Consider the following 14,642-nt stretch of genomic DNA (forward strand, 5'->3'; position numbering starts at 1 on the left):
AAAAAAAGGGAGAAAAAGAAAAAAAAAAAAGCTAATTCTTGTAAAGGAAAACCTTATTTTCCCATTTTTCCAAATAGCTTTTATTAGATTATTCTCTATCAAAAGAAAATTCAAAAAGATTTTTCCATTGGAGTAATTAAAACACGCGCACCAAAAAACACACACGCGCTTCTTTGCGCTTTTTTCCACGCTTCCCTCGTTTAATTTTTGCTAATTTTTATTATTTTTTAAAAAAACCTATTCGTCTAATTTATTAATTTTTATACCCTTATCGAGTTTAAGAATTACTCTTTGTTTTTTTTTTTATTCCTATAGCAGCATAAGATCTACTTCATCACTTTAAATTTAGACAATTGCTGACGTAGTAGCGTGGTAATTGGGCATATTTTATAACTGTATATCCTCAAATTACCCTCCTATATTTGAATAATTTACTGATATTTATACGCTAGAAGGTTTTATTACTGAAAATTTGGCATATTTTGCAAATTAAAAGCTCATACTAACCTCTGACTGGTGTAGTTTACTGTATTAGTACTTATAAATTCAATTCAACCCCTTTATTTCTATAGTAGTATCAGGCAAATACGAGCCAGTGAAGAAGAGTTATGTGGCAAACTAAATAATGCTACTGTAGTAACATAAGTTATAAGTGATTTCCAGCAGCAACAAACGATGTAGTGTAAAGAACAGTTATGATGTATGCTGTCAGCTGATGCTACTACAGCAATAAATGACATAAAAGTACCGGAAATGTAAACATTAATAAAGCCGTGCAGCACCTTAAATTATCTGATACTACCATAGCAATAAAGGGCATCGTAAATCTAAATGTGTAAACACTAATAAATTGCATGGAGTGTTTAAGTGTAGACGTGCAGAACATAAACTAGACGATGCTACTATAGTAATAAAAGACAGAAACTCTTAAAGATAATGTAAATATCAATAAACTGTATGAAAGAATTATAGCTGCAGTAGTGTTATAGAACATGTTACACGATTTGCTACTACTATAGGAATAAAAAATGCAATAAAATTCATAAATTGAGTAGGTAGAAGTGTACTGGAGTGTGTGATGCTGTTATAGGAAGAAAATAATTAAAATTAAAGCGTAAAATGTATTAAAAAGTTCTCATAGATGCTATTATAGAATTCGATGTTTTATTTCATAATTGATAAAGATCAAGAATAAACGGGTTTTTATAATTGGTAATGAAGCTCATAGATCTGAAGGATAGGTATGAGTAACCAGCTCATAGATGAGAAGAGAAAATAGTATTATGGGGTTTATAGGTGAGAAGAGAAAACTGTAATGAAGAGCGTGTAAATGGGAAGAGAAAATATCATTAGGAACTCATAGATATGAAGGGAAAATACGAGTAGCACGCTTATAGATAGGAAGAGAAAATAGCATTGGAAAGTCATAGAAATGAAAGGAAAACAATAATGGAGAACACATAGATGAGAAGAGAAAATATCATTTAAGCTTCGTAGTTAGGAATAAAACAAACATTAACAAAAACACGGATATTAATAAATATTAAAAAGTATAAAAAATAATAAAACTAAGTGCTAATTTTAGCTACGAAACACATAAATTACACTTAAATATGAATAAAAAAATAATAATTATCACTGTATTGTTGGAACGTCAGAGTTGTTAGCACACGCATTCATCCAGCTCTGACACTAAACATGGAAGATTTATGTAATTATTTACCTTTCAGCTATGAGTAGGAACCAGAAAATAAATAATCATTAAGAAAAATTGTGATTTGAATCACATAAAAGAACATAATTGCTGTTCCCCCCAGGCAAACCAAGTAGTGTTTTCGATAAAAATGCCCGACTCTAGTATTAAAAGTCATACATCAATCAAATATTATCAAAAGACACACCTTCCCTATTTATATATTAAAATTAAAGGTCATTAAGTAGATTAGGTAATTGCAAAATAGGCAATTAAACCTATAGGGACCTATTGAAATCGTTTAACACACAACAAACACACGTAACGAAACAAATGGTAGTTGAACGTGAAGTACAATTGTACGAGTCATTTATTTTTTCAAAAAATCTAACATTAAAACATTCATTTAAAACGTAAACATCATTTTAATGACAAAAGATGACATCTAAATCGACTGAGTTGTGTTCTTGTTGTTGTACTTTGTCTTTTTGGGGTACGTTCTCGTTTTTTATTTATGTGTGTGATTTTTTAGAAAGGGGCAGTGTTAAAGGAGGCAATGGTGTGGGAGGAATAGTGGTAAAAGAAGCAGTAGTAGAGAAGGGCTATGGTAAAAAGGGGTAAGTGGTGCAGGAGGGGTAGTGGTAAAGGAGGCAGTAGTATAGAAGAGATAGTAGTGTAATAAAGAAAGCAGTGGTATTGAAGGGATGGTGGTGCAGAAGGGGCAATACTGAAACATGGTACTGGTAAAGAAGATGGTAGTAGTATTGAAGAGAAAATAAGTGGTATAGAAGGGACAGTAGTAAAAGCAACAGTGGTACAGAAGGATCAACGGTTAAACGGGACAATGGTCAAAAAGATGGAAGTGGCAATAGCCAGGGAGAATTTAGGGGTAGTCAGGGTGGAATACACCCCCTTTTATACGAGTTTATCGGAAGTAAAGCCCGGTAGTTCAGGTTGTAAAATATTTTGTAAAGCATGTTGTTTCCTTCCTGCATCCCCTCTAAAGATTTATGGATTCGCTATTGGCTAAGGGTCAACTGTAAAGAAGGAGCAGTAGTAATGAAGAAGTGTGTTTTAGTAAGGGCTGTTGTGGCAGGAGATGATTAAAACTCCTGTTTATGGAAATAAAAAACATTATAAAATGTGTAAGGGGGTGGTGGGAAAAGACAACCTCCTGTTTATGAAAGTGCCTAGACGACAAAATGGTGTAAAAAAAAGGAGTCAAACTACTGTTTATGAAACTGATTGACACTAAAAATGTGTAAGGAGCTGATGAGATGGGATAAAAAAACAAGTAAACTCCTGTTTATGAAAGTGACTGACACTATAAAATGTATATACGTAGACGTTCACTTTTATTTTTGAAACACTGTTTCACATTTTGCCACATCATGTGGCACATACATAAAGATTAGTTGATGAGAAAATGTGGTAGAGATACATTATTTCTCTACATTACACGTACACATTACAATTCTTTCTTGTTTCATATATGTGTATGTGTATATAATATATATATATATGTATGTATATATATTTATACGTATTTTTGGCGAGAAAAGTGACAACATTTACAATATGTACACACAACTCTGACCAATGATTGTTTTTTTTTTGTATTTTTTCTCTTTCTTGAAACGTCTAAATAGCTAGTGGAGATAAATAGATTAATTCTAATGTTTATTAATTGATTGGCTGACGTGTTCCTCCCCTTCCGCCAATCCTAATTGTTTAAAAAATTCTAAAATTTTTTTTTTGTTGTATAATTGCAAAAATTGTGTTTAAGAACTTTTTGATATAAGTTATAGATTTTATTCCTTATTCCTATCGAACTTACGACGTTCCTGAACACTTCTGTGATGTCCTCCACCTCCTAATGTACTTGATCTTCTTGAACACTATCCTTACTTGTCAGTTCAACACCTACAGTGTGATGTCTCTAAACACTAGTACAGATTGATGTTACAGAACTACTTCTCAACCCCCTTTATATGTGACAATTCCTGTTGATAGTACAATGTTCATGAGCACCTACTCCACACTTAATACACGCACACACGCACACATACCCATAGTGTAATGCTCATCTCTTACATTAATGCAGATAACTTTGCTGAACATCCTCAGAGAGCACGAATCTACGAATTAAAGAGCCTTCAGGCTCGAAGGCTCGTAAATTTATCGAAGAAAGGAACAAAAAACGTGATCAATCAAAGATAGATTTGGCTCCTAAAACGAATTTAATGCCCCAAGTGTCCCGTAAACTTCGCATTAGCTCAGTTTACAACTTCGACCCCCTACCATTTTTTCTTCCTTTATCCTAAATTGTTTCGAATAAATTCTCGATTTATATATATATATTTTAAATATATATATTTATATATATTTTTTTCTTTTTCTTCTTCCTCTTGTAAAAAATAAAAATGCATTTATCATTTTTGAAGACGAAATTCCGAGGCAGAAATTTTGTCATATGTGTCGTCAGCAAACATCATACATTGGATAAAACTAGCGAGCGAGTCTAGCACCATCAATCAAAAAACTGAACATCAGGAAGACACATTACAGTCTTGGTCCGACGGGAGTACAGCTCACCTCCTCTGCCAAAACACCTCAAACTGCCTCTGACGTCATCCAGACCTCCTATTTCTCCACCCAAACATCTATAACAGGGGGAGAGGTAGATGAGCAGCTACTTTTTTCTACCGAAAAACTTAGGAATAATCTACCATGTTTTTTTTTTATTGGCCATTTTAGCACCCTCTCGACTAATTTTTTAAGTAAACACCCTCCTAAACTGCCCCTCTATAAATTTAGATGGGTTAAAAAGCGATGAGGAGGGTAGAAAAACTAAAATAAAAATCCTAGTGTGTTGTAGGGTATACGTTAAGAGGAGTGGTAACGTTAATCTTAAAAAAAAATACCCTTATATTGCTAGTATATTTTAATGCCTCTCGGGCTATTTTAATGCCCACAGGCTAATTTTTAAGGGTATTAATGAATGATGAGGTAGTTACGCTCTCTCTCTCCTATTTAAAATAGGAACTAACGTGGGGTGCCTTTTAACATCGTGTAGAAGGCGAAATTTTAGTTTAGAATCGCGGAATATAATAAATAAACGAAGAAAAAATGTAAAAAGTTTAATTAATTTATCTTAAAAAAACACACACACACAAAAAAGGGGTGTTGAAGTGTGCTCGTATGCTCCAAAAATTTAATTGTAGATGCTTAATAATTGGATTTTTTTGGGAATTAATTGATGAGGAAACGTTACAGAACCCCTTTTTATAAACCCATTTAAGGGGTGATGTAAGAAAAGTTGGCAAAGAAGTGACCCATTTAGACGTTTCGGCACAGTGTCAGGACCGATTGGTGGGTTCACCAGTTTAGCAATCATTGGTGCAGAAACCAAGAGGCAACCAAACGAGAATTTTAAGGAAATTTCCGAAAAAAAATAATTCTCCTACGATTAACGAATTCAAAACCCATCAAAATTCTCTTTATAAATAAGAAAAAGATCAAAAAATATTCATACGAATCATCCTAAAATTCACGCAACACTTAACTTGGCTGCGAGCGTAGTGTGATTTTATTTGTTTACTTTTTTATTTATTTCTTTTTAGGAGGGTGGAAGATGCACTTAAATTGTAAAAAAAAAGAAAGGAAACCCCCAATTAAAACTGTACGAAATAATTAAAAATTTAGACAATTTAGTCGAGGTGTCAAGAGAATTTTTGTGTGTCTAATTCGATTCTAAAGTAACAAAAATTGTATAAATCTAAATTTAGAAGATGAATATGACGTTAGTTTGGTGCAATTCTATTTCTAACCAAAAGCTGAAGCAATCGATCACAAAATCTCTTGCAGCAGTTTAGGTGACGTGTGTCATTTCGGTCAGTTTTTTCCTAGAAATAAAAAAAATACTGCACAGATGAGCAATATTCGATCTGTCGTCACAAAGTAGGACACACATACACACACACGCACACACACACACACGAGCACGCGAGCACACCCCCCTTAAAGGACCAATAATTAAAAGAAAAATATATAAGGAGGAAAAAACAACACCTCTCTCACCGAGTAGTATTTTTAGATCTTCTTCCTACCCCCTTCGAAATTGTACATTTATGCAAATTTTTGTGCATACAAAAACACATATTGCACACATACCCAGTGTCGTGTATAATTGTAAGTACCATAGGACTGTCGGACTAGGGGAGGAACCTCAAAAATTTTCCCGAGATCAGCAGTTTACCAGGACCTCACTCGGCACCACCCCGAATGAGAAAAGAGCAGTGGGGCCACTCCTCTACTACACAGAAGAGAGATATTTGATTTTATTTATAGGAAAGAAAGCAACAAAAAAAAATCACGCGATTTCCTCTAAAATTCTTAATTAAAAACGTCACGTTACGTTTGTTTTTCTTTAATAAATAAGAGGAGATTCGTTAATGTAAAAACTCGGGGACTACACGCGCGAGGAGGGTTTGTTGTTTATATAGTGGAATTGGCACTGTCAACCCCCCTCGTAATTTATTGGGCTGATAGAGGTCCTGGTTTTGTATGACACTTCACAACATTGCACAAAGAATTAAAAAGGAAAAAATCACTACAGTTAAGTTACGTATAATTGGCATCATTTGATCTTCCTCCCAAAACCCGCAAGTATCATTAAATTGGGAGGAGAGACACCTTTAATTTTTGAGCCAAAAAGGGCCACATTATGCGGAATGGTTCGTATTATTATTATTATTCTTATTATTATTATTAATTATTATTATTTTTTCTTTGTAAACTCAAGTCTCATAATACTACCAGGTGTAACTATTATACTGCATCTGGCAGATAACTATATCGATGTTACGTTCGTAAAGTTCTGCACTACGTATACAATTTTTCATCCTCACACAAATATTTTGTCATCCCCTCGAATTATTTTAAGAGTTTTTTTTTTCTTATTTGTACATAGTTCATAGTTCACACTTTCCATGGGGGGTTGGAAAGTCCCGTAGTCGTCGTTTCCCCCCTACGCACACACAAAAAACAAAACAGAATCGAATGAAGGGAATTGAAATTTGTCACCATTTATTTTTCTTCTTCCTTAAGCTTTAGTCTCGCTGTGTAGATGGTGAGGATGATGATGATCTGCCATCACCTGAGGTATCTGAGGTGGCACCGTGTTAGCCATCTTGTGTTCTTTCTTCCATTTCATTCTCCTGTTTTGGAACCATATCTTGATCTGCCTTTCACTTAGACAAAGAGCGTGGGCTATCTCGATCCTCCTCCTTCGAGTCAGGTAGCGATTGAAGTGGAACTCCTTCTCTAACTCCAGGGTCTGGTAACGAGTGTATGACGTCCGCTGGCGTTTTGTCTCACCCATAGCGTTGACGCCGTCTGGAAAAAGGAGGAAAAAAAAGCAAAAAAGACGAACTGTTAGGAAATAGCATCACCCTACCACCCTAGACAAGGAGATTTTTTTTTTCGTGAGTAAGAGGCGCCTCAGAACCTTTACCCCCCCCCCCTCTATACACTTTTAAACTAGTTAAAAGTATCTTAAGAAAATACAAAAACGTAGGCCCTATGTAAATATACAGCATCACAGTAACGAAAATAAATTATTTTAGGCCCCAAAAGGCATATTTTCTACTAAAATACGTGTAGATTTATCACTTAAAACGTTAGCATTGTATTAAATTTATAAAAATTACAGAATATTTCTAGAAAATTTAGATGAAGACACGCGAATTTTATAGTAAAATGTAAAAAAAAACAAGAATGATTTTATATAAAACACAGAGCGTTGTATTTTATATATAAAACGTGTGTTTTTTTATGTTTTTTTCACGAGACTGGAACTTATGAATTTTAAGGAGAAACTGATGCATTTTCTAGAAAAAAGTAACAGCTGATGAAATTTATTAAAAAATAAACAAGTAAAAAAAGAAACTGATTAATTTTGTAAACAGAAGAAACGGATGAATTTCCACGTGGAGGGAAAAAAATAAACAGAAATTGATGAATTTTAAACGGAAACTGATAAATTTTAAAACAATGCATGTAACTGTTGCATTTTCTAGAGGAATTGAAACGGATGTATTTTCTAGAATAACTGAAATTGATAAATTCTAGAACATTTATTTATTCTAGAATACATTAACAAGGCGTAACGTAAATATTAACATAATTTTAAGAGTTTTTAACTTCATTTATCGTTATTTTATGATAAATATACAATTATTCTTGTAAATGATTTAATAATAGAAGTAAAACATATTAAATTTTTCATGTTTACTCATATATATTTTTTTTATTATAAAGTAACCGTTACGGGGATAGAGATTGTTTATGCTTATGAATTGTATAGAATGATTTATGGATATACCTTAAGCCAAGGTAAAAATAAGTAATCAAGTCATTTCAAAATGACACAAACCGGATGGTATGACAGCCATCTTTTGATTTGACAGGCCCCATGTTGTGCCTGGCGCCATCTTGTGCATAGAGAAAGAGCCTTCTCGCATTCTACGTAACGAAATAATCGAGAAATTAACATTTTCATCAATGTCTATTGTTTATATGTCACGCGTATACTTTATTACACAACGTAGACCTCATATCGGGTGTTTACGACAATTATATTGTATATGAAACGGTATAAATGATACAGCGTGTAGAATTTCGCATTTTATACGTTATAATTACATTTTAAGGGGGTTATTTAATAATAATACGATGTGTAGGTGTTCAATTTAACTAACCGCTTAGGTTATTATATATTTTTTAAGCGTATAAACACTTAGAAGCGCTATTACTTAACTGTTTACTTAGTTTGGACCTCATAAACATAATATAACGCTATCGGAAGCGTAGGCCTTCTGGTTTATAACGTTTTATACGTTATAAGGAGGGAGGCCTATAATTTAAACGGTCATTTTTAATAAAAATAAGCGAGAAAACTTTAATAGAGTTAGAGTTTCCTTTCTTTCCATCCTACTTCCGTTAGATAGAAAAGAAAATTTTTAAAAGGCCCCTTAATTTATTAAACTACACTTCTACTTTACGATCACTAAATTAATATTAACTATGTAATAAATGCCGAACCGCTTTAATATTCAGTTGTAAAGCTGGCAATTTAAAAATCGTTTCCGTCGTCGAGAAAGAGGAGCTAAAGAAAATTTATGCTCACGTGGACACCAGTGCACGTGCTACAAGACACTCCTTCCTTTCTACATTCCCCAGCCAAGTACTTCTACTAGAGGCCGCCATTTTAACCATTCTACCACTATATATCAAATGTATACCCCATCTATTTACTCCCCCCTAGCTACACTTTCCAAAGGGGAACCTTGCGACAGGTGCCCCTTTTGGAGGGTGGGCGATGGTTCGATGGAGAAAAACTTTTCCATCCCTCCCCCCTGCACCTTCGACAGTAGCCCGTACATCAACACAGCTTGCACACTTTATAGATCGACGTCAGCCATTTTCTCTGCTCCCTACCCCGAGATTTGTCTTGATTCTTTCCTAGTCCTGTTTCTACACAGCACGTGGAGGAGGATCTTTTCTTGTTTTCCCCCCTTTTTGGTGTGTACGGACGGGGAGGAATTTTATCCTACTCTAAGTTTACTCGAAAATTAAAGAGGTGATGCAGATGATAGTGTGAATTTCGTTTGTTTAGAGGGGATCGAAACCGTCGCGATCGATACATCCCTTTTTTTCCCCATGTTTTGCTTGTCCTGTGTTCCCTACCTGCTAGAATCTTTGGTGTTTTTTTTCTTGCCCTGTTAGTAGTGTTGTAGCTTAGCTGTTCGATATCTGTAGTAGGCAGTGTGGTACTCACGTCCGGGAAATTTTATAGCTGCCATAAAATCCGGCAAAGTGCCGCTGCCGTTGGCGAGGAGGCCGTAAAACAGGGAGAGCTTGCTGGAGGGAGCAGACACCCGACCGGGAAGACTGACAAAATTATGGCCGCGCCGAAAGTTTTATAGGCCTAACGAGAACCGTTTTATGGGTGTTGGGAGGAGAGTGCTTCCCTGACAGGGAGAATATTTACTGCAGTCCAGCTTGGCTGAAAACGCTCGGCTAGAAGACAGCAGGCTCACACGGCCACCGGTGGCTCGAGTGTTGAGTTGGTTGGCATGTCTGTGTGTGCTAAACGTTGTTACTAAGCCTAACAGGAGTATACGAAAGGAGGATGAAGAGGGAAATGACGTTGTACTTACTCTGACCGACGTGAACTTTCCTCATCCATGGATAAATCTGCGGTGGATTCGATGGATAATTGGCCTTCTGTTGGTTCTGTTGGCCCTGTTGTTGTGTTGTCGGTGTCTGCGGTTGCTGAGGTGGTGTCGACGATTGCTGCACTGGCTGCGGTTGCTGCTGTTGGGTGTGAGGAGGGGACTGCTGAGGATGGTGGTGAGGTTGTTGAGGTTGGCGGTGAGGCTGAGGCGGCGATGCCTGAGATTCGGGGCTCGGCGGAGCTGTGGGGTGAGACGAGGCCGTGGTGCTGAGGTCTTGAGGAGACGTTGCGCTCGGCTCGGCTGCATACTTGCAACTGGCTACGGCCGTCGGTGTCGGAGTTCTCGGACTCTGACTGGGATTCGGATGACTGAGGCGTTGGGAACAACTGTTGTAGTGGTGATCGCCATTTTGAAGGTGGGGTATGCTGTGTTGTCCGTAAGAGCCGTACTGCTGAACGGGGGAACCGGGCCCGCTGTAACAGCCACCGTAAGCCTGCACTTGAGGTGTATAATAGTCTTGATTCGACGTCTCCTGGCCCCGTTGGCCATAACAGGACGTCAACGTATTCACAAATTGGTAAGAGCTCATGTGTCTCTCTTGATTTGTGTACACCGTGACACTTCTCCGCTTATTTTGATGAATTATGGCCGCTGAGTGTTTGTCCTCCTTGCCAACCTCGGGTTTACACTTTTAATAGCACATTATTCCAAATAAGGTACGGCCCAGGTCGGTCACGTGACTTTCGCCCACCAATGGCAACCTGGCCACCACGGGAGAAAAGGTTAAGTACATAATCACAACGTACGAAAAGATTCGGGAAATTGTCCAGGAATCGGGAAAAATTAAGCAACGACTGACTCGATACTCGACGACGATGGCAAGTGACTACAAGTAGGGTGAACGATTGACAAGGGGTGCTCGTCCCCGACTCCGACAGCAATTATACGCCAGCTAAGTTATACGGGAGAAGATAAATGTCAAAATATTATATATACACACAGCAAAGTGTTGGTCTTTAGAAAATCTCAAACTTACCCCTATCGAGTACAGGCGATTTTAAGTAAAGGTGCATATAAAGAGTGAGAGGTAGCAAGTCCCGTCCTCACACAACAGTGCACATAACACAAGACAAGCACACCGAAGTCCGTGTGTGCGCGTGTGGTGGCGGTAGAAGAGGGAAGAGAGAGAGAGAACCTGACTGTATATTGCGTGAGATAGGCTACCTTCCACTACCACGTCTCGTTCACTGACTGACTGACTGTGCACGGTGGCTGCAGCTGATATCGCAGCCAACTTTCCAAGAGAGGCCGGGTTCGATATGTCGGCCTGCCCGGCCGAGAGAGCGCAGCCCCCTGCCTTTCCCTACAGCTCATTTTCTTCCTTGATCGTCACTTGCTTGGCGAATGGGACGCTCTGAACATTCCCAAACCCAACAACCACATTATAATTTCTGACCCCTCCCAATTAATATCTGCCAACTTTTACGGGACCCCCCTTTTTTTCCCGGCGTTCGCCGAGACTGCCAACCCCCGGCTTCTTCCCCCCATCAATGCCGTGTCATCCGTCTTGGCTGGTCTGCGACCATTCCAACAGCCACAGTTTGAACTGTCTTGAGGAGGAACCTAACGTGAAGCGCAACTACTGTCCATGAATTATTTATACAGATTTTTTTTCGTTTCTTCCCCCCTGGCCTTCTCCCCGCCCCTCCCCTACCTCGTTTTATTTACAACACACCCGAATTTATCGTTGGACATCGCCGAAAACTCCGTAAGGAGCTGTAGAAACCTCGATAACACGCGCGGCTTTCGTGGGGGTGCCTGCACGAAGAGGACGATTTGACGAGGATTTGAGCCTCTTTAAATTGTGGAGCACGACCTGAGGGAGAAATTCGACTGGGGGGAAGGAAAGGACAATTTAAGTCGCTACAAATTCAAGGGGTGTAATTTAACGAGCTACAAATTCGAGAGGGGCAATTCAAGGATTACAGGTCATGAGGGACAGTTTAAGGTGAACAAATCACTATATACTGATTGAAAGAACGATCATGAAGGGCAATTCGTAGGAGGGGTATGAATTCGAGGAGTAAACTACAAACACTGGATTGTTCGACGAGTGTAAATTCAAGACAGTGGACAATTCGGGAGGGGTCAATTTAAGGTGGCGAAGAGGTCGAGGGGTGGCAAAGCGGGTGCAAACTAAAGGCCGAGAACAATTGCAGGGGTGTAAATTAAACTTAAACGTGTATTAAAACAGTGGACGTTGGGGTAAAGCACAAATTTAAGACGGTGGGTGGGCAGTTAGAGGAGAATAAAAATAAAATTGGGAGGGGGGAATGTAAATTAAATCCGAGTTTATAAATCTAGTTTAATTAATGTGTTTACAAAAATTTATGACGTATCAATCATCCTCATCTGGCCTGGTGTTCCACGTATAAACTTAACTAAAAGCGTTTAAACCCATATTAAAAATCGTGAAGCTCGTTTACAGTAAATTATACAACACTTGTAACACCCTAAATCCTCGATTTAACATAAATTAATTTACGCAGGCGTTAAATTAATTTATAAGAGGGCATAAACCGTAGACGGCTTAGCATTTACGAGTTTTTGATGAGGTTACACTTCGTGCGCTTCTCACCTGCCAGATCGAGATGAGATTTTAACAAATTCGTTACAACGAACAAAAATCAGTCGTTATAAGCGGGTAGATACGTCATTATAAACGGGATATTTACGTTTAAACGAAGAAATTCGGACGGTGGTGTAGCTTAATGTCACACATACCTTCCGCCATGTTGGCCGTAACAAATGTAAACAAACATGGCTGCCCCGGTTAAACGATTTTATTGCTGTGGGAGCATAAAATATCTTATTTTAAACGTTACGCTATCGACTGGTTAGGGAAATTATGGTAAAAATGGTAGAAAATGCTCAGAATTTATCAGATAAATTCAGTTTTTTTAATAATTAATTGATGACATTATAATGCTCGTTTATTAGGGTTTTGATTTATGCCGACGACATAATTTCGTGGGTGAATTTTTAAGGAATTTTATCCTAAAATTGTGGGGAAAAAATCATAAATAAATTCGGTAGAATTAGGGAAAAAATGAAAAAAAGTTGCCTGAGGATGGGGGATGAGTTTTAGGGGGAAAAGAACAAAATTTCAGCGTAGAAAACGTTAGAATCAGAGGAAACAGTAGGATAGAGAGGAGGTAGTGGGAATATAATGTAAAATTTAATGAGTTTTAAAAGAAATAGAAGAAACTTTGTGTAGTAAAATAGGAAATTTTAGGAGAAAGTATGATATAAAACAGTAGTAGCAGTAGCAGTAAATATTAGAGGAAATTGAGGAAAATTTCAACCTAAATACATGGTAAAGGAGCTAAATTGTAGTAGTAAAACAATAGAAAACAGTAAAATAATCCAATATCGGATGCAAAACTGTAAAAATTAAGCCAAAAAAAACCTAAAATCTAGTAAAATGTGAATACAGGAATAAAATTTAAGGTGTTTATACACAGTAAAAGTAACTAAAAATTAATAAAAATACCAAAAAATTATAAGCAAAACACGTTAAAGATACAGAATTACATTCGAAAAAAATAAAAAAATCAGGCAGATTTTCTTAGAATATAATTTAAAAAAAAGAAAATACAATCAAGGACAAAGCAGCAAGGTCGAGTGTATGCATGTGTTAGGGTATGATGAGACTTGTAAAGTAAGTGAAATTTAAGAGAAATTTAAGTGAAAATCGCAAGAAAAATCGCATGGAATTTAAAATAAATCATTAAACTAATCGAAAATGTGTTAAGTCGGTTACGGAAGCAGTTTATACCTGGTCAAATTTAGTGAATTTTAATAGAATTATGTCAGTAGAGTGTAATGTGTAGTACTCGTGTCACGACTATTCCTTTATTGAATTACTGTAAGGGATAGTACATTACCTTAATTAAGAGACAACATAATTTACAGGCACCAAGGATGCTCGCCTCCACCTACAGAAAGTTTTCAGAAATTCAATCTACTCCGCATGTATATATCTAATTGTAAAGCTGTAATTGTGGATATTTACCAGAGCATGTGCATCACTTTACCAATGATGAGTTTCTCCTTTAATGTCTCTCTCTCTCTCTATCTAAACTTTACTTTATATAAACTTGATCATCGACGATGATGATGAGGAAGAGGATGAGGATGCTTAATTGTCTTCTAATTGCTGTATTTTTATTTTACAATTAAATAAAGTATTTCCACCCTTTTCTACCGAAGAATTTTTCTTGATAATTGAGGATTTGGATGCTAAAAAAGTTAAATTTCTAATGAAATTTCATGATTTTCTGTTAATTTAACAGCTTAAAATGAATTTCTCTTAGAAAATTTTACGTGTTTCTTCTGTGAAATTGGTTACTTTTATGGTGTAAAGAGCAGTTTTCTATGGAAAAAATTAAATTTATTCGATAAAATTTGAAATATTTTATATGAAAATTAACGAATTTCTCTTTAAAAACGTTCGATTTTATTAGAATTTAATCAAAATCATCACGTTAACTTCACTAATTATTGACCTTACTCATACAGGTGGTGTATAGAATTGTTAGAATTTCTACTAAAATTTCGAACTTTCTAGTGAATTTTAACGCTTAAAAACTTAATTTTTGACTTAATAAACCTTCTTAATTAATTTTTAAACTGGATTTTATAAGATT

General features: G+C 36.5%; 1 protein-coding gene across 1 annotated transcript; it reads right to left on the minus strand.

The window, feature by feature from the left end:
• Nucleotides 1-6,561: 6,561 nt before the first annotated feature.
• LOC136979717 (homeobox protein Hox-B5-like) lies at nucleotides 6,562-12,889 on the minus strand. The gene is made up of 2 exons (XM_067275740.1): nucleotides 9,916-12,889; nucleotides 6,562-7,090 (listed from the first exon to the last, which is right to left on the minus strand). Exons 1-2 carry the CDS (start codon nucleotides 10,520-10,522, stop codon nucleotides 6,798-6,800), a joined length of 900 nt encoding a protein of 299 aa, XP_067131841.1. The 5' UTR covers nucleotides 10,523-12,889; the 3' UTR covers nucleotides 6,562-6,797.
• Nucleotides 12,890-14,642: the final 1,753 nt, after the last annotated feature.

This window comes from Centruroides vittatus, unplaced genomic scaffold (genome assembly GCF_030686945.1).
Source record: "Centruroides vittatus isolate TY-2023 unplaced genomic scaffold, ASM3068694v2 contig_631, whole genome shotgun sequence".
Classification (NCBI taxonomy): domain Eukaryota; kingdom Metazoa; phylum Arthropoda; class Arachnida; order Scorpiones; family Buthidae; genus Centruroides; species Centruroides vittatus.